This window comes from Phocoena phocoena, chromosome 20 (genome assembly GCF_963924675.1).
Source record: "Phocoena phocoena chromosome 20, mPhoPho1.1, whole genome shotgun sequence".
In the NCBI taxonomy this organism is placed as follows: domain Eukaryota; kingdom Metazoa; phylum Chordata; class Mammalia; order Artiodactyla; family Phocoenidae; genus Phocoena; species Phocoena phocoena.
Genome location: NC_089238.1, coordinates 2,480,718 through 2,505,793, shown reverse-complemented (window position 1 = coordinate 2,505,793; position 25,076 = coordinate 2,480,718). Strand labels below are relative to the sequence as shown.

At 41.3% G+C, this 25,076-nt stretch overlaps 1 protein-coding gene across 1 annotated transcript in view; it reads left to right on the top strand.

The window, feature by feature from the left end:
- Positions 1-443: 443 nt before the first annotated feature.
- LOC136140906 (zinc finger protein 585A-like) overlaps positions 444-25,076 on the top strand; it is a 78,918-nt gene continuing 54,285 nt past the window's right edge. The window contains exons 1-11 of the mRNA XM_065899051.1: positions 444-517; positions 1,382-1,454; positions 1,564-1,625; positions 2,519-2,594; positions 5,575-5,722; positions 5,839-6,846; positions 17,251-17,345; positions 17,621-17,758; positions 19,701-19,778; positions 22,588-22,714; positions 24,800-24,895. Coding sequence (XP_065755123.1) covers positions 444-517; positions 1,382-1,454; positions 1,564-1,625; positions 2,519-2,594; positions 5,575-5,722; positions 5,839-6,846; positions 17,251-17,345; positions 17,621-17,758; positions 19,701-19,778; positions 22,588-22,714; positions 24,800-24,895 — 1,975 coding nt within the window. The remainder of the gene's footprint in view (positions 518-1,381; positions 1,455-1,563; positions 1,626-2,518; positions 2,595-5,574; positions 5,723-5,838; positions 6,847-17,250; positions 17,346-17,620; positions 17,759-19,700; positions 19,779-22,587; positions 22,715-24,799; positions 24,896-25,076) is intronic.

Genomic DNA, 25,076 nt, shown 5'->3' with positions numbered 1-25,076 from the left:
ATTCCTCAAAATAACCTTGCAGTCAGATTTTCTTTGTAGGAGAAAAAATAAGACAGATGTAGAAAAGTGACTTGCTGAAAACCACAAACTACAAGTGACTTGTAGAATGTGAGTGGTTGAGTTGGTATTTACAGTCAGGTCTCTGTGACTCTAAAATTTCCTTCCATGAAATACAAGGCCTACAGGGAAATGTTCCTCTATTTATTCCAGCCCCATATGGGTGGAATCAAGGTGGTAAACTCTTTAGAGAAAGCAATATCAGAGATAGCAGACATTTGCTTCATGACATCACAGAAGCCATGAGGCCAGATGAAAACAAAACTATATTAAGGGATAGAAACTCTGAGTTCTGGGTCTGGCTCAGGGAGAAACTGCTGCCTTGGGCAAGCTTCGAGACCTTCTGAGGGAAAGCATCCTTCCTCAGAGAGTGGGCAGACCAGGCCATGCATATTGTAGATGAGCGCTTCAGGATGGGTAACGCTAATTCTGCAGTCCAAGGCTTCCTGAATTTCTGCAGGTACATTACAATCAGCAAAAGGAAATGAGTAACTGTGGTGTTTGGGGCAGAGCCAAGACAGGCCGTACCATACTATTGATAAGAAATTGTTTTGAACAAACCCATCTTCATGTGTTAACATTTTAGGCTGTTTTTGAATTTTTCTCTATAATAATTTTGAGTTTATTTAATGTAAAAGTCATGTTTTTATCATGTTTTATGTTGTTTGCGCTTTGCTGCAGAACTTAAGGGTAATAAGAAATTTGGAGTTATTACCCTATTTGTAAAGGGGGAAAACAAACCTGGAAGCAGATATCACAATCCCACAGGCAACCAAACAGAAACCCACATTCATGTTTTCTTAAACCTACAGTTTCTGAACAACTCCGGTCACACTGATAGACTGAAGGAAGGTTGAGAGTCACACCAACTTTTCACACATAACCAAGGCCACACATTCTAAGACCTGCGGTCACACACAAAGACACGTCACATACAAAGCCCTCCTCGCACGGTCACGCTCCACGTCGCAGAATCCCATCCGCCACCCACGCAGAGGCAGGTGTATCCACTCACCTGCCTCTCCCCACCCTCAGTCACAGGCACGGTCTTGGGCCAAACTCGACCTCTCACGTCACAGACCCACAGCCTCCCCTCTGTCACAATCAGGCTGCCCAACAGCTCATACCCGGAGAAGTACGCAGGACAGGTCATGGCCTACAGGCACAACTCACGGAGAAAGATTCGGTTCTGGGCGGTCATACGAGGCCAAGGTTGAGGAGATGGAAGACCGGGCTCCAGCTTGACCAGAGCGACACGCCGAACTACACTCCCAAAAGCCAACTGCGGCCAGGGCCCAATCACGGTCCGGGTTTGTCTTCCCAGCATTCTTCGGGCGACCGGCCCTCCGGCTTTGGACTACATTTCCCAGAAGGCACTGCGGCGGGGCCGCTCTCGGGTGCCTTCTTGTTGTCGAACTGAGGAGCCCAAGCTCCTTGGAAATTATAAGCGGGTTCATCCGCGGAGCCTTCGCGCGTTTTAATTCCGGGCGATTGTTTCCGCGTTAGAGCGGGTCGACGTTCGGCTCCGCCCGGGGCCGGGTCCGAGCTCTTTATGGGTGGCGGGGAAGGTACTTTGGGAGTTCGGGGTTGGTGATGGGATGACCAAGTTCTGGCTATCCTGCCTCTGGACTACGTTTCTCAGAGACCATGGCGGCAGGAAATGTGTCCAGCCACAAATGGATCCCAGCGTCTTTTCCTTAAAGATACTTAATCTGGGATTCGTAGACCCCACAAACCACTTAAGGTTTTGTGCAGTTTTGCTTTTTTTTTTTTGCGTTTTCTCTTAGGAATAGGACTATAGTTGTATGGATTCCCAAAGTTATGAGCCTTCCTCAGTATATTGTCAAAAAATACCAGAGCCGGACAGAATCGAAAGCTTCTCAAGGCAAACTTTATTCAGGAATTATTGCCATAGGGCGAGAGACCTTTGTCCATAACTGGGCTCCATTCCAAATACAAGAACAAGTGGGGATTTATAGTGAACGGGGGCGGTGTCACTGGATATACGGTTACTAAAAAACCATCAAGGGTAAGAGGGAGAATCTGGCTAAAAGGACTTAATAGGATTCTTGCTGAGGGCTGGCGAGAGTGATGAGATGTTAAGGATGAGGGCGGGTGGTGGTGTTCTTGATAAACTGACCTAGGGGAATTCTTCCTAAAACTGGACTAAATGGGTGAAGGACAGAGCCCAAGACTGGGGCCTAGAGGAGCCTGACTAGAGTTAGTTCAGGGAGAGAGAGTGTGTGTGTGTGTTTAGAGAAAGACAGAGACTGACTGACTGATACCCATTGATAAATATATCTGATACATGCCGATATAGATGTCACTCTATATATACAGATGGTCCCCAACTTAAGATAGTTCAGTTTAGGATTCTTTCACTTAGCAATGGCGTGAAAGCGATATGCATTCAGTAGAAACTCTACTTTGAATTTTTAATTTTGACCCTTTCCTGGGCTAGTGCTGTGCTCTATGATGCTCTCATGATGCTAGGCAGCAGCAAATTGCAGCTCCCAGGCAGCCAGGAGGTTATGAGGGTAAACAATGGATATACTTACAACCAGTCTATTTTTCATTTTCAGTACAGTGGTCAATAAGTTACCTGAGATGTTCAACCCTTTATTATAATATAGGCTTTGTGTTAGACGATTTTGCCCAACTGTAGGCTCATATAAGTGGTCTGAGCATGTTTAAGGTAGGCGAGGCTAAGCTATGATGTTCAGTAGGTGTATTAATTGCATTTTCGATTTAGAATATTTTCAACTTACCATGGGGTTATCAGGCCATAACCCCATAGTAAATTGAGGAAGATCTGTAGCTATAGATGTGTGTATATATACATACAGATTTATATATACATATATATATATATATTTGCTAATCACTATGTAGCAAGCACTATAATATAGTAAGCACATAAGTCAATCCTCACAGCAACACTTTGAGGTACATAATGTCACCTATCCCATTTAAAGATTAGAGAACTGAGGCATGGAGAAGTTAAGGATACTGGTGCAGCTGCCCTTCCAACCCCAGCAGTCTCACCCTGTTTAGACCCAATATATGTATACCACCTCTCAGAAATTTGGAACCACTAGTCTAGAAGCAGATTTTGGGAAAGACCTTAAGGTCTTATCTAAAAGGAGTGCCCTACAATCAAGAATGACTGGGCAAGTCATAGACTTACATGTGAATCTCATGTCCATTCATGTGGTGGATTACTCTACAGTTAATAAAAATTATGTTTGAAGAATTTTTCAGAACAAGGGAAAATGTCTGTGGTAATGTTAAACATTCACAGTGATGTATGTGTTCTCAAAAAATAATTGTATTTAAATTGCACTGTCAGAAAGAAATTTGCTGATTCCATTCAAATACTTTTTTAAATGAGTAAATCCATGGGTGTTAGGTAATTTATTTAACTAGTATTGGACTCAATACATTAAGGCTATCTGAGGAAATTTTTTTATAGTGCCCTCTTTCCCTTTCTGAGGCAAATTTGCCCCTCCCCTTAGGGTCATGTTGTCACTCAGCTCTCAAAGTCTAAAAATGTTGGTTTTTCTTATCAGGATAGCCACAAAGATGTGGCCATCAACTCCACTTAAGCAGAGTGTGTGTGGGTGGCTAATTCCCTCCCTCTCCTCCCACACATAGCCACCCAGAGGGATGTGTACAAATTGGAGAACGACAGGAGTCTCAGCTGTTGGTTAAGACCGTCCTCTCATAATTCACTATCACCTGAGCATCATGATTCCTCCATCTTGACCCTCCAGGGAAGTGCTAAAGTGTTTGACTGCATTTTGGAAGCAACAGTTTGAGATTTGTAAAGCTGGAAATAGGTCTGAGTTACTTCTGAAACTTCACCTTCCTGATTTTTCAAGCCATTCTCTTTACTTTGCTGTATCCATGTACCCTCAAGGGATTGGGCATTTGGATAGCAATAGCATGACCAGGTCCCACTCATTTTCCTACATGGAAAGTTTAGCAATTCTAAGCCAAGTGTGATCGATTGTTGGAACAAGGGAATAGCTGTTGGTGGTGAAGAGACAGCAGCCTAGTAGCTGAGTGAGGAAGGGGTAAGCCATTGTAGGGAAAAACAAACAAACAAACCTCACCTGTTTGGCTTTCAAAGGTTTTCCTTTTAAACTCTTTTCTCAAAGGTTTACAGAGAAAATGAGGCTCCTTTCACATGCGATCTTAAACTGACTTTACTTTTGTCTTAGGGCTCAAGCTAAGCTGCAAACTTAGCTTGACTCCAAAGTATGGTGGCTCAACATAAGAATTTATTTCCTAGACACTGAGTGCCAGCACCTTGAGCTCATTCTTCCCAGCTTCCAGAACTGTGAGAAAAAATTTTCTGTTGTTTATAACTTACCCAGTCTGTGCTATTTTGTTACAGCAGCCCAAATGGACTAAGACACCTGACATGGGTTTGGGCAAAAAAGACACACACACACACACACACACACACACACACACACACACACATGATCACCTGAACTAAAATTAGGATTGGTACTCAGGGCAAACCAACTTCAGTACTCTTTGAGCTGGTAGCTCAAGTTTCCTTAGATTTTTGCCTGGTAATTCTGGGCTATTTTTTTCAGATCTTTGATAAAGATTTTTTGGTGTAAGTTTTACTTTTTAAATGTGTTTTTATTGGAAGGGTTGCTCTGGCTTATCTTCTCCTGAAATCCTGTTTTTTTTTTCCTAATTTCTTAAAATCAGTATTAAGACTGTGTATGTGTGTGTCTTTTTTAAATTAGGAAGGTATTTAAAGATATAAAATATGGGAAATGGGTGCTTAAAAACTGTTAGAAGGGTAACAGGAGCTGGCTCTCCAGAAATGCCTTCCAGAACGTGGCAACACTGAATCTTTGGAAGATGTGCTACCTCTGCCACAGCCAAGATGTAGAGACATAGGAGCTGCCACTAGGACCACCACCTGCAAGTGCACACTGCCTTAGCTATGATCTGGGATCAGAAGGTAAGGCGATGAAGCCACCACCACTGCTGCCACACGTACTTTGAAACTGGAGTGAAGAGGCCAGCAACCACCTTTTGATAGCCAAAGCAGCAGAAAACGTTGCTTCTATCATCTGAATTTCACACAAGTGTGCCTAAAGGGTGGAAACTTAGTTCCCTTCAGAGTCTTCAGTGCCAGGAGCTGGAAAATTACTTTCCCAGCCTAAGTAGAGGAAGGCCAACTAGGAGGTGGGAATGGATACTGAATGCCAGTTGACAAAACTAACTACAGTCACTGTACTTTCAATTGTTAGAATTTCTATTTAGTTTTTTGTCAGTGTCCTTTGCTTGGTTTGTTTTCCTTTCAGCAGTTAAGATTTTTGTTTCTTCCTTGATCTCTTGATGCATTTTAAGCCATACTTATGTTCTCTCTCAATATATGCTGCTGTCTTGTTCTTGCTCCTGGTTTGGGCTTGTGCACTGCTCCTTGGCCAAGGGCACCCAACCTCATCCTGCGTGCTGCCCTGATGAGGTTGTGTCTGGTCCTTGCAGCCAGGGGGGCAGCTCTTCCAGGTCAGAGCCCACCTAGTATCCCGTCGATGTTTCAGGCATGCATTGCTGACTGGCTGGATCCTTCCGGCTAAAGCAGGAACTCTGGGGATTTTGGAGAACAGGAACTGCGTAGTCACATTTGGGAGCTGTATGGAACACTTACTTTTTCCATAAGCATTATTTTCAGTTTAAAACTATTTCTACTAAAGAAGTTCTAACTGACACCAGGCACTAAAGCATCTCTGCTTTTTCATTATTTTTCAGATCAGGTATCCCAGTGGGAGAAAATGGAAAAATTTATAAACAAAGATCCTGAGAACCCCAGTTTCCAAGATGACTGGGAATGTGAAGGTACATTTGAAACATATCACAGAAATGAGGAAGGAAGTTCCAGTCAAGTCATAATCACTCATGAAGAAATACCTGCTTTGACACAGCAAACATCCCATAACCTGCTTCATAACATTCCACCTGGAAGTAGACCCTATGTGTGTAATGAATGTAGAAAAGGCTTTTGGCAGAAGAAATGTCTTCTTAGTCATCAGAAAATTCATACTGGTGAGAAATCTTATGAATGTCAGCAATGTGGGAAGGCTTTCCATTGCCGTTCCTATCTTCCTCAACATCAGAGAACTCATAGTGGCGAAAGACCCTATGAATGTACAGAATGTGGAAAGGCCTTTGGTTCTGTCTCACTCTTTACCAGACATCAGAGAATTCATACTGGTGAGAAACCCTATGAATGTAAGGATTGTGGAAAAACCTTTGTTCGGCTCTCACAACTTAACGTACATCACAGAACTCATACTGGTGAAAAACCCTATCAATGTACTGAATGTGGAAAAGCTTTCAGTTACTTATCACTGATTATTAAACATCAGAGAATTCATACTGGAGAAAAGCCCTATGTCTGTAAGGAATGTGGAAAGGCCTTTAGAGGTATCACCCAACTTAATGAACATCAAAGAACCCATACTGGTGAGAAGCCATATAAATGTAATGAATGTGGAAAGGCCTTTGGTCATCGTTCATATCTTCCTCAACATCAGAGGATCCATACTGGTAAGAAACCTTACAAATGTAAGGTTTGTGGGAAAGCCTTTAGGCAGGGCTCACAGCTTAACCACCACCAAAGAATTCATACTGGTGAGAAACCCTATAAATGTAATGAATGTGGGAAGGCCTTTAGGCAGGGCTCACAGCTTAAACAACACCAGATAATTCACACCGGTGAGAAGCCTTATGAATGCAAGGAATGTGGGAAAGCCTTTAGTCAGTGCTCACAACTTACTCGACATAAGAAAATTCATTCCTAACGTATGTAAGAAATGTGGGAAGGCCTTCGGGCACTCTCCTCTTCCTCAACTTTAAGGAATTCATGCTATGGAAAATTCCCATAAATAAGTGAAGCAAAGACTTCACTGGTCTCATCCCTCAAGGAACATCAGGTAATTATGTACAACCTTGTGAAATGTGGAAACGCTTTTTGGTTCAACTCATGTTACATTCATTGGCAGATTCATCACCATCACATTCAACATTAAAGACCATACTAATATGATAATGTAGCAAAGCTTCCCAACACTACCTATCAATCATTAGTAATTGGAAAATTCATGCTGGCTAGCAACCATTAAAGTAGAGAAATTTTGGAAACCCTTTAGTTTAAGCTAATTCTAACTTACATAAAGAAAGCAAAAGAGAAAGTAATCCTGTGAATGTCAGGTATGTGGGAAGTTCTTTAGCCATAAGTCTCTTATGGCTAAAGAAAATTCATATTTGAAGAATGTAAGTTTAAAAAAAATCCCCATTCATCATTTACTGTGCATCAGAAAATACACAGTGAATAAAACACCACACATTTAAAAACAACAGTTAAACATTTAACTATCAAGTTGAGGAAGGTGTGAAGTTTGTAACCAATCATATAGGGCTATAGCTCAGGTAAAAATGTAATAAGTTAGACATTAACAAAATATTTATGTTACATACTACCTAATATTTTCTCCTTCAATGAAACAATGAGAGCAAGATGAAGTGAATGAGCAGTATAAAACAAAACCCGTGGGATGTGACCATATCTATACTCAAAGTTACTACTTTAAATGCATTTATAGATAAGAAAACTACAAACAATGTAAATAATAAGTGAACCAGAGACCTCGAGAAGGTAGAAAATGAACATAACTCACCAACAGACAGAATTAAGAAAAAAAATTAATTGAAATTTAAACAGAGAAGTAGGTTTTATTAACCTTGAAACCTTTTCTTTGAAAAGAAAATATAAGCACTTATAAATTTCGTAAAAGTATGCTACAGTATTGTTAAAAACGAGGATGTAAACAAGCGAACAAAAAAAAGAGGATGTAATAACACACATAAAGAGTATTCAAAAATAAGGTTGAATGCTTTACATTTTTGATACCAATAAATTTTAAATTTAGATATACTTCACTTCCTATAAAGACAAACCTAAGTTTTCCAGAGTTGCCTGAATATTAGAAAAGGACAGATTTTATAGGAAATTCACTTAAGTGTTTTTTTTTTTAAACTGTAGTATCATCAGTTATTAGGAGCAAAGATTTACCAAACTATAAGTGTATAGAAAATATCTATGATACAAATTTCCAAGTTTGAAAACATGCAGATTTCATCAATTCCTTTTCTGAATCTTGCATAATTTCAATATATAAACAGAAACCAAGAATTGCAGATGTCCTCAACCTCCCAATTACAAAAAAAATGTTGAGTACCTATGAGAGCCAGGTACTTTTCTACATGTTAATTGTGAATTTAAATTTAAAAAGTCATAAGAACTAGCATATTAATACATCTTAGTTTTTTCTCTTTAAAATGGAAATATTTTTAAACCAGTAATATATTCATTAGTAGTTTTTAAACTAGAAGATTATTTTTCAGGAATTTAGAAGAACGTATCTATTTCCAAGTTTGATTATCCTTCCACAGTTTACACAGCTTAACTAAAAGGAAAATATTTAAAAATTACTTGATCCTTGCATTGAAGAATGGTATGATGACATAGGTAGAATCAGAATGTGACACTTAAAAATAATTATTGACCACAAAAAATAAGAACAACTTAGATTCACCTGGACATATGCATTTTCTTTAGAAAATGTGGAATGTCTTCTTTTACCCAGCCTTCTTTAAAATGGAAATTTAAAAAAATGAGTAGAAAGTTACATTTCTCAATTTTTACATAACTTATACAAATGTTTGTAAAGGCTGTCCTTGGAAGAGAATTGAACAAAACTTTAGCTAAGCAAGTTTAACCTATGTCTCAAGAAGACCAGTTCTAACTATGTCTTCCTCTATATCCAAATGACAACATTACTTTTGAGGTTTCCTTCAGTCAAGTATAAAAAGGAAGATTTCATAATATCAGTGTTTTGCTTTATTTTTAAAGTTTGTATTTAAGCATCTCTGAAGTCTTTAAGCATGAATCTTGAAAGAACTGCTTGCAGTCCTAAAATGTATTATTTTGTTTTTGTTTTGTAGGAAATAATGTTAATAGTCCTTGAAATATATGCTTCTTAAATTCCTCTGTTACATCGTGAACGACATCAATATAATTTTTCTTCTTTTTGCTTTAGTCTTCCAACCATATATATTCTGTGAAAATTTCTAAACAGAGAGAAAGCAATATTCTCTATTTCCAACTTTTGTTACGTTTTAGGATAATTGACAAGATCAGAATGAAGTCATTACAGCAATCAGTTATTATGTTTCAGTTATTCTTGATTTGTGACAACTGTTCTTCTTCACTATACCAACAGAATGTTTAAGTGGCTATAATAAAATCAGTCAATTTCATATATAATCTTGTATAATTATGTGAAATACTTCTAATACACTGACATTATTCCTTCCAAGTATATTTTTATATTAACATATACCTTGACATACCTACAAACAATATCCTTTCCAACATTTATTCCGTATCATAATGTTGGTATGTGGACATTCCTTTTATTTTATGTATGCTAATATGCGTGGTGGTATCTCACTGTGGTTTTAATCTGCATTTCCCTAATGACTAACATTGAACATGTTTTCATGTACTTATTTGCCATCAGTTAATCTTTAATGAAATATCTGTTCAAATCTGTGGCCCATTTAAAGTTGATTTGTTTGCCTTCTTTTGAGCTTTGAGTGCTCTTTATATATTCCAGATCAAATCCCTTTTCACATTTGTGAAATGCAAATTTTCTCTAGGCTGTTATCTTCTCATCTTAGGAGTATGTTCTGAGGAGTAGAAATTCTTAATTTTTGATGAGGTCATTTATCATTTTTATCTTTTATGAATTGTGTTTTTGGTGTCATATCAAAAGAAACCTTTGCTTAACCTAAAGCCACAAATATTTTCTCCTAAAAGTTTTGTAGTTTTAGGTTTTACGTTTAGCTCTACATTTTTTTGAGTCAATTTTTGTATACGCTTCAAGAGATGGATCAAAGTTGGTTGTTTTTTGTTTGTTTGTTTTGCATATAGATATCCAGTTGTTCCAGCATCAATTGATAAAACACTTTCCATTCTCCACTGGATTGCCTTTGCTCTTTTTCAAAAAAAAATCAATTGACCATATATGTACAGGTTTATTTCTGGACTCTAGTTTGTTCCATTAACCTTTTTCTGTCTTTATGCCAATACTCTCTTGAGGACTGTAGCTTTATGAGTCCTGAAGTCAGGTAATGTAAGCCCTCCAACTTTACTCTTTTTCAAAATTGCTTTGGGACTTCCCTGGTGGTGCAGTGGTTAAGAATCCTCCTGCCGGGCTTCCCTGGTGGCGCAGTGGTTGAAAGTCCGCCTGCCGATGCAGGGGACACGGGTTTGTGCCCCGGTCCGGGAAGATCCCACATGCCGTGGAGTGGCTGGGCCCATGAGCCATGGCCGCTGAGCCTGCGCGTCCGGAGCGTGTGCTCCGCAACAGGAGAGGCCACAACAGTGAGAGGCCCGCGTACCGCAAAAAAAAAAAAAAAAAAAAATCCTCCTGCCAATGCAGGGGACACAGGTTTGATCCCTGATCTGGGAAGATCCCACATGCCGCAGAGCAACTAAGCCTGTGTGCCACAACTACTGAAGCCTGTGGACCCTAGAGCCCGCATGCCACAATTACTGAGACCACGCATCACAACTACTGAAGCCTGTGCGCCACAAGAAAAGCCACCACAATGAGAAGCCCACGCACTACAACAAAGAGTAGCCCCTGCTCGCTGCAACTAGAGAAAGCCCATGTGCAATGAAGACCCAACGCAGCCAAAAAATAAATTAAAAAAAAAAAAACTTAAAAACTGCTTTGACTATTCAACTTTTGCATTTTCATATGAATGGTCAAATCAGATTATTGATTTCTATTAAAAAGGCTACAGGGATTTTGATTGAGATGTTGTTAAATTTACAAATGAATTCTGGGAGAACTGATGTTTTAACAATAGTGGGATTTCCAATGCATAAACATATCTCTGTATTTCTTCAACATTTCTCTCAACTGTGTTTTGTAGTCTTTGTACAGGTCTTTTAAGTATTTCATTTTTTGGTGCTATTTTAATAAGTATTTTAATTTCAATTTCTGATTTTTAATGCTAGTATATAGAAATGTAATTGGTTTTTTTTTTTGCGGTACGCGGGCCTCTCACTGTTGGGGCCTCTCCCGTTGCGGAGCACAGGCTCCGGACGCGCAGGCTCAGCAGCCATGGCTCACGGGTCCAGCTGCTCCGCGGCATGTGGGATCTTCCCGGACCGGGGCACGAACCCGTGTCCCCTGCATCGGCAGGCAGACTCTCAACCACTGCGCCACCAGGGAAGCCCACTTTTCATATTTTGTTGAAAAACTTAGATACATTTTTACACCCACACCTCTCTTCACATTGTCTATATGTATGAACGTGTAATTTGCAAAACTGGCCATGGGATGGGGCCCAGATATTTGGTCAAATATTATTCTGGGTGTTTCTGTGAGGGTGTTTTTGGACGGGATTAACATTTTAGAAAATTTTTAAAATGTTTTCTTTGGCTGTGCTGCACAGCATTCAGGATCTTTGTTCCCCAACCAGGGATCAAACCCATGCCCCTGCAGTGGAAGTGTGGAATCCTAACCACTGGACTGCCAGGGAAGTCCCGTGGGATTAACATTAAAATTGGTGAAGGGACTTCCCTGGTGGCGCAGTGGTTAAGAATCAGCCTGCCAGTGCAGGGGACACGTGTTCAAGCCCTGGTCCGGGAAGATCCCACATGCCTCAGAGCAATTAAGCCTGTGTGCCACGACTACTGAACCTGTGCTCTAGAGACCACGAGCCACGACTACTGAGCCTGCATGCCACAATTACTGAAGCCCGCGTGCCGAGAGCCCGTGCTCCACAGCAAGAGAAGTCACTGGCATGAGAAGCCCGTGCACTGCAATGAAGAATAGACCCCACTCGCCGCAACTAGAGGAAGCCCGCGCGCAGCAACAAAGACCTGACGCAGCCAAAAATAAATAATAAATAAATAAATAAATAAATTTATGTTTTAAAAAAAAATCATGCTTTAAAATTGGTGGACTTTGAGTGAGCAGATGGTCCTCCATAATAAGGCCTGAATACAACAAAAAGACCAGCCTCCCCTGGGCAAGAGAGAATTCTCTCGCAGTGGCCTTTGGACTTCATCTGAAACATCAGCTCTTCCTGGCTCTACAGCAGATGGCCTTCAGGCTGGAGCTGAAACATCAATGTTCCTGGGTCTCAAGCCTGCCAGTCCACCCTGCAGATTTTGGGTTAGCCAACCTCTGTAATCAAATGAACCAATTCCTTACAACACATCTCTATGTCTATATACATCCTATTGACTCTGTTTCTCTGGAGAAAAACCTGACTAATACAAAGTGCCTGCCTATCTGTGTTTCTAGCTTGACCATGAACTCCTTATGGGCTGACACTCTATTTTATTGGTTTCTGAACTCTCAGGATCCAACATGTGCCTAGAGAATATTTGTTGACTAGAGTTAAACTGACAGTATTTTAAAACCATTAAGGACTTCCCTGGCAGTCCAGTGGTTAAGACTTTGCCTTCCAATGCAGGGGGTGCGGGTCTGATCCCTGGTTGGGGAGCTAAGATCCCACATGCCTCGTGGCCAAAAAACTAAAACAGAAGCAATATTATAACAAATTCAAAATAGACTTTAAAATGGTCCAAATCAAAATAGAATCTTTAAAAAAAATTTAAAAACCCATGAATAGCTTATCTTCCTGGAGCATTAAGTGGGACCCCCATCTGCACTGGACACAATCTCAGTAGAGATTTTATAGGAAGTATTGTTGGTTTTTTTAATAAATGATGATAATTTTTAAAAAAACGTTTATTTATTTATTAGGTTGCACCGGGTCTTAGTTGCGGCACGCGGGCTCCTTAGTTGCGTCATGTGAACTCCTAGTTGTAGCATGCGTGTGGGATCTAGTTCCCTGACCTGGGATCGAACCAGGGCCCCCTGTATTGGGAGCGTGGAGTCTTATCCACTGTGCCACCAGGGAGGTCCCCAGGAACTATGGTTTTATATGAAATATATTTTCTGGTTCTTAGGGAGGGGAAAGTCCTTATCTAAGATCCCAGGATTATTTTAACAGTCGTAAGCTTTGTTTTGCATCAATTTGCATATTGTATCTCTTAAAATGTGAGACAACTAGTATGACCTATTTCTCCCTGTCTTAGCCAACTGCTGTGATTTTTAAAGTATGTAAAAATTACAACAAGGTCCTACTGTATAGCACAGGGAACTATATTCAATATCCTGTAATAAACCATAATGTAAAAGAATATGAAAAAGAATACATGTATACATAATATATATATATATATCTGAATCACTTTGCTGTACACCAGAAACTAATACAACATTGTAAATCAACTATACTTCAAAAAAAAATTTAAAAAGTAAAGTATGTAACAATTACTAATAAAATCAGTTGCCCTTTCTTCTCTCTCCTGTTTGGGTAGAAAGTAGGCCGTTGCTCCTCTAGATTCTTAGTGTTTTGTGAGGCCTGGTCCTTAGAGTGTTGTCTAAGGCAGGCTGATGGCTTTTCATTTGGCCTGTTCTGCTACCTGACCTTTATTCTCCCTCTTTGAGGTTGTCATCGGTCTGGAGAGCTGCCACCATCAGCAGGTACCATCAGCCTTCTTCTTGGCCGAAATATCAACAAATCGGGCCCAGGAGTCTCAGAGGAACCTCTGTGAAAAAAGGCCCCTAGAGCTAGTGCATCTTTAGGAGGCAGAGATAGGGATAGAATTTCCCAGAAAGGGTGGCTGTCACCCCTTCGTGTAAAACTGAGATGACGCCAGGGCCGTGTCGGCTACACCCCTGAAAATACTATGTTCGTTTGGCCAGCGAAGCCAGTGGGTTCCTTTGCTTGCTAATCATTCGTCGACTTGCTCAGGCATGCGGATGTCAAGGGGAGACTCACAAGGCCTCCAAGAGAGAAATCTCAGCTTCCAGGACATAGAGCCGTTGCACCTGGGGCCTCTGTCCGGAAGGTGGCGCTGCCGTACTGCGAAACAGCATTTCCCACGGTGATTTTTTTTTTTTTTTTTTTTTTTTTTTTTTTTAACTGATGCGTTCTTTTTTTTTTCTTCTAGGATGTCATACCGTTTTCATTAGGAACCTCTGTCTCCCAACTGCCAAGGCTCACTTTGATGACGTCAACAACATGGATATTCTAAATTCTGAGTCCACCAAACGCAGTGTTGGGTGGAAAACTCCTACTCTCGCCTGTGTATCTCATCACCGGTTTCCTTCTCTAAGATAATCATAGTTCTACCAGAGTTCTCCTAAGGGCCCCACACCCAAAGTATTATATCAAAGAACTACAATGCCTTTTATGTTTCTGCCTGTTTTCCCAACAACCTGCCTAATCCTAGATCCAGGAGTCATGCATCTCTGATGACAGTGAATTCCAAACTTGGCTGTAAATCTGAATCACCTGACCAGAGGGTTAGTTTAATTTTGATATTTTCTTACTCAATAATTTAAATTTTCTAGTGATTCAAATAAAACAAGGACATATTACTTTATGAAAGAGCAAAATATATATAGAGAGATCACTGTCTTCTCAAACTGTTTTTCAGTATTGTCCTCCCAAGAAACCTTTTTCAGACTTTTCTTTTTCTAATCATTCCCACCTCCATGAAATTTTAATACCACAGAAGTACTGTATATGTTTATGTATATGTTTATGTATGTCTGTTTCTTTTAAAGAATAAAGGAATATTTTTCCCCCACCAAGAATTAATTTTTTAAAAAAATCATTTTTTGCCCCCTTGGGGATGATATCGCCCCAGTGGAGAACTATAATATGCTATATAATAATATACTAATATACAATAAATGGAGCAAGATTTCCTTTGGATAAGTCTTTACCGTTTGAAGATTCTTCCTAAGAAGTAACTAAAAATAACTTTGGTCTGAATGATTCCAGACACTTTTGTAAATATTATCACATACATACATAAATGTACCCATAAAAACCCGAGGGATGGCATCGAACAAGAAAACTATAGACCAATATTATTTATCAATATAGATGCAGAACTTCCAAATGCAGTATTAACAAATTTAATCTACCAACTTCATTGAAGAGTAACCCACCATAACTAAAAAAGGCACATCCCAGGAACAAATGATTGCTCACGTTATTAACACAGCTCAGAAAATGGATAATTTAAAGAGGAAATGATCATCTCCGTAGGTTCCAACAAATAAATTTCATCCAAACCAGAGAAAACTGTCTGCAATTTCAAAATGGAATAAAACCTCTTAGTTTGATTCAAAAGCCTAACAATATTATTATTATTTTTTTTTTTTTCGGTACGCGGGCCTCTCACTGCTGTGGTCTCTCCCATTGCGGAGCACAGGCTCTGGACGCGCAGGCCAGGCGGCCATGGCTCGCAGGCCCAGCGTCCATGGCTCACAGGCCCAGCCGCTCCGCAGCACGCGGGATCATCCCGGACCGGGGCACGAACCCACGCCCCCCGCACCGGCAGGCGGACTCCCAACCACTGCGCCACCAGGGAAGCCCAGGAAACCTGATTTTTAATGGTAAATATTGATAGTATTTGTGGTCAAGACAGGAGCAATACAAAGAGACCCATAATTACCATGACAAGTATTATATCAGAGAAACTTGCCAACACACTAAATCTAGAAATAAGAGGTAAATGTTGGATAGAAAAAGAAAAAAAAATTGTTATATGGTTGTACAGCTTAGACATTCAAGAGATTCAACAAACAAAATAATGGAACTGACAAGCGGATTAAAAACCCGGTCTGATCTAGAACAGAGGAAGAAGCAATCTTACCCAAGTAACCAGTTAAAAATGTAATCAGAATAAAACAAACAAACAAAAATCCTTCCCAATGGTGATGAAGCCAATATAACCCTTAGGAATAGATTTAGTATGAAAAAAATACTAGACTGGAATGAAATATATACCTATAAAATATTAATAAAGGAGAATGAAAACAACATGGTAAATGGAACGTTATATTCCTGAAAGGAAAAATTATTAATTTCAAAGATGTCTGTTCCCCCACCAATTAATCGATAAATTCACTAAAATTCCAATCCACGTACCAATAGTATTTATTAGGAGATTTTCCAAGACAATTTTAAAATCCATTCAAAGGAGGAATCCACAAGAATAAATACCACAACTTTGCAAATGGTGAACCCTTACGTAGGAAATGTGGTACCCACTATCAAACACAGAAGTATAAAGTTCCCACTATTAAAACAGTGTGATAGTTGTTCCGTAGAGGAAAGGGGGGTGTGAGGGTTGAAACAGACACTGAGTCCATAAATAGATGGATTGGATTCACGTATAGAGATTTACGATACAACAGAATTGGACATTTCAAATCAGCAGGAAAATAAGACTATTTATTCAGTAAATGGTCTTAGAATATTTTGGATATCCACGGCAGAATTGGTGGAGGGTAATATTTAAGGCGTCTCTGAGTTCAAATAGAAAAATGAGAAAATACAAACCGAAAGACTACATAAAAGTGTTACTACAAACAAAGTGAATACGAAATGGTAGAATATAACAGTAGATTCAACGTAAAGAATCTCCCGCCGCCCCCTTCCCCAAATGAGCCGATGTTGAAATTCAGGATGAAAGTTTGAATGGTGGTTAAGGGTTGCAATGCCCTGACTACTCATTTTTTGACAATAAATATTCTAATTTCCTCTACTCTCTATTCCTCTTCCCTGTTTTCTCCACAGCCTTTTCAACATTCGATATACTATTTATTTTACTCATTCTTTGGTGGTCTGTTTCCATTCACTTGAAAGTAAGATCTGAGAGGTCGGGGGATTTTGTGGGGTTTTTTTCCTCTGCTATATCCCTCTGAATGGCTTTTCCTTATTTACTTCAACTTCCAAGGCAGCTACTAATTTACCGTTTTCTTAGTCTCCCATACGACGGACCATTTACAGTCTGGTCAGGGGCAGAATGGGGTTCAATCCCAGTGATCTGGTCCAAAGACGTGCGTCTCATATTCACTACTTCTGAACAGTGATAATAACGACATTCCCGTCTTGCAGGTGAGAAGTGTAATAATTTGCTGTTATCACAGAGGTGATAGAGCCCATTCGGGGTTCCCTCGCTGATCTTGCTGCCATAAAACTTAGCACAGAAAGAAAATCACGTTCCCGCAGACAGGCTCAGAGGGCCGCACTCGGAGCGACACGGCGGTCACACGGACACAGACAGCGTCAAATCACAGGTACACACAGGAGCACACCAGGGGCTCCGCCGCACCTCGCTTAGACCACGTAACTAGGGCCACTTCTGGTCTCCAGGCGCGGGAGGGGCGAGTGCGCATTCTATGGGCCTGCGCACACTCGCACCCAGCCACGCCACGCCCCCCGAAACCCTGGGCCCCGACCCCCGATCGTAGTCTTTCTGCTGAAACCCTGGGCCAAGACCCTCGAGCGTAGTCACATACCTGCGCAGGCACCCCCGCTCTGACGCTAAGGTTCCGCCTCCCATTCTCTACAGCCTAAGAACACGCCCCTCTCCGTTAAACCACGCCCCGTTCCACGCCCCTCGAGTCTAACCCCTCCCCTTATTCCGCCCACCTGGGAGATTCGGCGCCTGCGCACTCTGTTCCCGGGCGTCGGCTCCGAAGTCTTTCGGGTGAGTGTGGCTGGCTTCCGGGGGGAGGCCTCTGGGTTGTTTTGGGTGGTCGGGTGTCCAAGCCCGAGGGCGGGGCGGGGCAGGGCAAGCGAGGCAAGCGGCTCGGACCCGGCCGTGAAGCCCTGGCCTGAGCGCCGCTGCGCCGTCTCTCCCGGACCGACTACATTTCCCAGAGGCCCGCGCGGGTGCGCCGAGGCCGCGGCTCGAACCGGGCTCTGGGCTGTGGGGCGGCTGGAGCGGCGTGTGTGTGAGAGACAAGACTGGACTGTGAAAAATACAGAGAGAGTGCGAGCGGGGTGTGTTGGTGTGGGTGTGAGAGAAACGGATGTGCCTGTGTGTAAGAGGTCAGCAGGTGTGGGGCCCCGGGAGAGACTGAGAGGGAGAGATCGTGTTGAGGGCGGGTGTGTGTGTGAGAGAGAGAGACCTGACTGTGAGTGTGAGAGACCGAGAGCATGTTGGTGTGTGTGAGGGAAACGGGTGTGCCCGAGTGTGAGAGGTCAGCAAGTGTGTGGGGCCCCAGGAGAGGCTGAGAGGGAGAGATCGTGGGGGCGGGTGTGTGTGTGAGAGAGACCGAAAGCATGTTGGTGTGAGCGTGTGAGGTTGTATGACAGTCCGTGTGTGTCCGAGTGTGAGGGAGACCCCAGTGTGTATTGTGTGTGTGTGAGAGAGATAGCAATTGCAGTGTTTGTGTATCTATGTGTGTGAGAAATCCGTGTGTCTCTGAAACAGAGGCCATTAAGGATGTGTGTGAGAGAGAGAGAGAGAGGAAAACTAGTGATGTGTGTGACACCAAAGTGAGTAGGAGAGAGACTGTGAACCATGGATTGTCACCACAAGGCTTGCAAATATAGCTTCTGTGAGGTTGCGGAGAGTGTGGGTGTGAGTGAGACAGAGATGAGGGGCAGTGAGCCATGATGAGGGGTGTGTGAGAGAATAAGATTGGGGGTATATGTGTGATGTTTGTGTATCACCATGTGTGTTTGTACCCATGGCCTCTCTGAGACTGTGATATATGTGACTGCATATGATGTGCCTTCCGTTGGGTGCTTGCGATTGTGTCCTCTGTGTAATCAGGAGGTGTGTGAGGTCTTGTGTCAGTGTCTGTGTGTTACCCTGTATGGTTGTAACTGGCCCTGTGTGACTGTGGTGTGTGTGGGGAGACTACTTGGAAGGTTGATAGCTTTGGCTTCTTTGTGTGTTGCTTTATGGAATTGTGTGTTGCCAGGATAAGGATCCTGGAGTAGAATTCCCTGCTCCCAGTCCGAGAGTTCCAGTGAGAAGCAAGAGGTGGGGTGACTGGAGCTCCTGACTGAAGCAGGAGACACCCTTAGTTCTGGGTGACAAAAAGGAGGGGAAACCGAGGGGTTGAAGACAGAGATGAGAGTGAAGGTGGCAGAATTGGGTGCTAAAGGATCCACTGCCCCAGGGTGAGAGGAAAGCAAAGCCCCTGGGGGTTTGGCAGGAGAAGGTGGATAACCCTGGCCTCTGGTGGCATTTAGGAGTCAGATTTTCAAACTGAAGACTGTATCAAAGCATGAAGTAGGGACACAGGAAGGGAAAGAGTCCACCTTTACCTACAAAATATAAAATAGAGGAAACAGCTATTTCATGGGATCATTTTAAAAATAAGGTGAGAGAAGATAATCTATGCAGAGTACCTAGCACATCTCATTATTTTTATTCATAATAAGACCAAAGAATGGGAAAGCAACTTTTAGAAAAAAGATTAAATTTAGGACCTTGAGCATAAGAGAAACAGAGTTATAAGTTATACATCTCAACTGCCATCGGTTGCCCATAATCTCCCAGTTATGTGGGCAGTGGAAGCAAAGAAGGCTGGGAGGAAGAAGGAGAAGATAGAGTTTTTAGGCTGGTGATTCTGGGAGTGCAAAGGCCTCATCTTTTCACTCTCCTTTTTCTCCCTTCAGCCTTACCCTTCCAGGACAGTGCTGTTCCCCAAGAGAAAAGCCAGGAAAAGGAGGCGAAAATGACAGTTGAACTAGTGAAAGCCATACCTCAGGTTAGTTATTGCATTTCTCCTTCTTGAAAAGCAGTCTTACTGTTTAGGACTTTGTAAAGCTGCTTTCCTTTTGAAAATTCCCTGATTAACGGTCTTATCTAAGGGCCTGGTTCCCACTTCTCCCAGAGAGCACTGTCCTTAACTCAGACTGCCTAATGGGTAAATAAAACTGAGTGTGATGAGGCATAGAGCCCCCTCTTCTTCCCACTTTATTTTATTTATTTATTTATTTTTGGCTGCATTGGGTCTTCGTTGCTGTGTGCAGGCTTTCTCTAGTTGGGGCGAGCAGGGGCTACTCTTTGTTGCAGTGCATGGGCTTCTCATTGCAGTGGCTTCTCTTTGTTGCGGAGCACGGGCTCTAGGCGCATGGGCTCAGTAGTTGTGGCTCACGGGCTCTAGAGCGCAGGCTCAGTAGTTGTGGTGCATGGGCTTAGTTACTTCACGGCGTGTGGGATCTTCCCAGATCAGAGCTTGAACCCATGTCCCCTGCATTGGCAGGCAGACTCTTAACCACTGCACCACCAGGGAAGTCCCTCTGTGAGTTTTTATTTTCTGATTTTTTTCCTCTTAATTTTGTCTTATGTGCCTCATTATTTTGAGTTAAGTGCTGGACTTTGTATATTTAAAAATCTTAGAGAAAATTTAAAGCTTTGATGTCTTCCTTTTGATAGGGTTTACTTTTTTTTTGGCTGCGCTGTGTGGCTTGCGGGATCTCAGTTCCTTGATCAGCAATTGAACCCAGGCCATGCAGTGAAAGCCTGGAATCCTAACCATTAGGCAAGCAGGGAACTCCCTATAGGATTTACTTTTTAAAATAGATTTTTAAAAATAAACTGTTTTTAATAATAGAAAATTTGCTGATAGCAGGGAGGATCCTTATGCATCACACTCAGCTTCCCCTGTTTCTAACATCTTACATTAGTATGGGACATTTGTTAAAATTAATGAACCAATATTGATACATTATTATTAAGTAAAGTCCATTCTTTGTTCAGATTTCCTTAGTTTTTACTTAATATCGTTTTTCTGTTCCAGGATCCTATCCAGGACACCACATTACATTTAGTAGTTCTATCTTCTAGGTAGTTTTGTCTCCTTGTCTGTGACAGTTTCTCATACCTTCCTTCTTTTTGATGACCTTGTCAGTTTTGAGAGGTTCTCTGGTATTTTTCAGAACATCTCTCAAACCTGATTTTTTTTTTTTTTCCTGGTTAGACTGGAGTAATGTGTTTTTAGAAGGAAGATCACAGAGTTCCATTTTCATCATATATCAGGGGTTCATACTATCAACATGAGTTATTACTATACCTTGATTACCTGGTTGAGGTAGTATTTGTCAGGTTTCTGCACTGTAAGGTTACTCTTTTTTGTTCCACTTTTCCATACTGTACTCCCCTCTTCTCTAGCAACTACCAGTTTGCTCTCTATATCTGTACAAAGTCTGTTTCTGTTTTGTTTTTTAGATTCCACATATAAGTGAGATCATACAGTATTTGTCTTTCTTTGACTTATTTCACTTAGCATAATACCCTCTAGTTCCATCCATGTTGCTGCAAATGACAACACAGCATTACAAAGATTTTTATTTTCAGTGGAAATAAATGTGAAGATGAAAATGCCCATAATACTTAAAAAAAATTGTCACAAGCCTCACAGATATAGAGAACAAACTAGTGGCTACTGGGGGGAGGGGCAAGATCGGGGTATGGAATTAAGAGATACAAACTATTATGTGTAAAATAAATAAGCCACAAGGATATACTGTACAACACAGGGAAATATAGCCACTATTTTATAATAACTACAAATGGAGTATAACCTTTAAAAATTGTGAATCACTATGTTGTACACCTGAAACTTATTGTAAATCAACTATACCTCAGTTTAAAAAAAAAAGAAAAAAATTTGTCTCAACCTGATGGTGATGGTAACTGGACATTAAGTCTTTATGAAACTAAAAATTATAATTATTTCATTTTGATATTGTCTAAGTATATATTGGTTTGTTATACTCAAATTCAGCACACAAGTTGGATGTGTTATAGTCTTTTTTTGTGTGTGTGTGGTACATGGGCCTCTCACTGTTGTGGCCTCTCCCGTTGCGGAGCACAGGCTCCGGACGTGCAGACTCAGCGGCCATGGCTCACGGGCCCAACCGCTCCGCGGCATGTGGGATCTTCCTGGACTGGGGCACGAACCCGTGTCCCCTGCATCGGCAGGCGGACTCTCAACCACTGCGCCACCAGGAAAGCCCGTGTTGTAGTCTTATGCTGGGTGATTTCTCATATTGCTATCCAGGTCACTGTGGTATGGCCTGGCATGCTAATTAATTCTTAATGGTACAGCACAAAAAAATTGCATTCTAGATATATATTTTTATTATGTAAGAAAAAAACCACAGCCATGTCAGTTCAATGCCTCTTTCCCCTGAAACACTAGGATCCCATAGAGTACAATTTACAAAATATCAACTTAGATATTCTTTTTTTGCTGTTTTGGAAGGTTCAACCACAGGTATACGTCCTTACTTGAAGCCCTTGTTTACTGCCCTGTGGCCACGTGTCCATATTTCCCCATGCTGAGAAATGGATTAGCACCATCATATACAATGCAGTTTAGCATTTTAGGTTAGCATTTTAGTTCAATAAGTACTATTTTAGGTTAGCGTTTAATATTATATGTTTAAGTTGTTTTTTTTTTTCTCTAAGGGCTATTTCTCACATAAAGTAGGGACAGCTTAACACTTCAACTCGAAGTCACGTGTGGACATGAGCATTGGTTGATCAAGAATGTCTTTGTGTCATTTCAGGACTCGGTGACATTCAAGGATGTAGCAATAGACTTTTCCCAGGAGGAATGGGAATGGCTGAACCCTGCTCAGAGGAGTTTATACAGGAGTATGATGTTGGAGAACTATCAGAGCCTGGTATCAGTGGGTGAGAATTTTTTCCCCTCTCATAGTTCAGAATTACCCTTAGGGACTCTTTAGGTTTTGGTTTTTGTTTAATTATTAAAACTTTTTTTTTTTTTTTTTTTACTGTGTGTAGGTCAGAATCGAATCTGGGAAATAAAGAGGGTATTCAGGAACTGATGAAAATTTCAGATTTAATAAGTGAATTTGGTGTGTATCAGATATTTCATGAGTGTGCCCTTTAGTCAGTTGGGAACAGGATGTGATGTGACTCTCACTGGTCTCCTGTGCTGCCTTGTTTCCTCTGTCCTATGGTATTGTTACCACCATAACAAAGTTCACAAAGAGTATAGCTGGATTGTTAAAAATTCAGAATATTGCTTTAAAATCTGTATATTTTTATTAGCTTGCAATAAATGAACTAGCGAGGCACAAACTATGAAAATTGCTTCAGATGTTCTTAGGGAAACTAAAATGGACCCTTCTCAACCCTGGGGCCCACCATTGGCTGGATTAGCTCTCTGTTGTCTAGAGGCCCCCCCCTTTTTTTTCCTCATTTTCCCCTAGGAGGGTGTTTTATCTTTATTTTTTATTATATTACTATTTTTTTGGCTGTGCTGCATGGCATGAGGGATTCTAGTTCCCCAACCGGGGATTGAACCCACACCCCCTGCATTGGGAGGGCGGAGTCTTAACCACTGGACCACCAGCAAAATTCCAGAGGCCCCCTCTTTTTTTTTACATTTATTTATTTATTGTTTATCTTTGGCGGCATTGGATCTTTGTTGATGTACTTGGGATTTCTCTAGCTGTGGCGAGCAGGGGCTACTCTTCGTTGCAGTGCCCGGTCTTCTCACTGTGGCAGTTTCTTTTGTTGCAGAGCACGGGCTCTAGGTGCGTGGGCTTCAGCCTAGAGGCCCCTTTTAACCTGCTTGTGGTTCACTGAACTTCTTGAAACTAAATATGTCTTTCACCAAATTTGAGAAATTTTTGGCCATTATTTCTTCAACTAATTTTTTCTATTGATTTATTAGATAATTTCTATTGTTGTGTCTTCAAGTTCACTGATTCCTTCCATGTCTTCTTCAATGTCTTGTTAAGCCCATCTAGAGAATTTTTGTATTTCAGATACTGTATTTTTCAATTCTAGACTTTTTACTGGTTCTTTTTTATAATTTCTATTTCGCTGCTGAGAAATTACAAGCATATTTTCCTTTACATTCTTGAATATAGATATTTTAACTGTTTTAAAAGCCTAGTCTACTGATTCTGTGTTATCAGTCCTGTGTTATCACAGGTTAGGTCTCCATTAATTGTTTTTCTGAGTCTGATTCACTTTTTCTTCCTTTTATATAGTAATTTTGGTTTTCATCCTGGCACTGTAAATAATGCATTGTGGAAACTCTGGATTCTGTTATATTCTTCTGAAGAATATTGATTTTTTTTTTTTTCAATCAGGCAGTTGACCTGACTCAAACTCCAAACTGTCTCTAGGGGCCCCCTCTTTTTTTTTTTAAGATTTATTATTTGTTTATTTATTTTATTTATTTTTGGCTGCATCAGGTCTTAGTCGTGGCACGTGGGATCTTCTTTGAGGCGTGTGGGCTCTTCATTGCGGCGCACAGGCTTCACTCTAGTTGTGGCTTGCGGGTTTTCTCTCTCTAGTTGTGGCATGCAGGCTCCAGGGTGTGTGGGCCCTGTAGTTGTGGCACATGGGTTCCAGAGTGCATGGGTATGCAGCCTCTCTAGTTGAGGTGCACAAGCTCAGTAGTTGTGGCGAGCAGGCTTAGTTGCCCTGCAGCATGTGGGATCTTAGTTCCCTGACCAGGGGTCGAACACCCTGTCCTCTAGGGGTCCTTTGTATTACCTCACTTACTGCTGTCTGATGATCCTCCGAAAATGCTGGGCTGAATTTCTGCCCCGGCCCCTTAGAAAATGGTTTAACTTTTATAGAATTGACTGTTGGCCGTCCCACTAAACTATGCCAAAAGCTTTATATAGTCTGTCACCCCTTGATCTATTCATTCCTGTAATGTCATTCCATCAGAATTAAGGAACCAGCTGAAATGCCCAAAACATGGCCAATTTTCATATCGATTTTTGTATGCAGGACTTTGTATCTCTAAGCCATATGTCATCTCCTTATTGGAGCAAGGGAAAGAGCCTTGGGAGATGAAGAGTGAGATGAGAAGAACCCCATTCCCAGGTGAGTGTGGAAGAACCAGATAAGGGAATTCTTTCTAGGTAATGGCTCAGCCATTTTTCAAGGTGATACTTCCTGCTTTCTTATGCTCTTAGAAACATCTCAAGCCTTGAGTCATGCCTTGACTCAAGCCTTGAGTCATGCCTTGACTCAAGCCTGGGAAAAAACTGAAACTTGACTACTT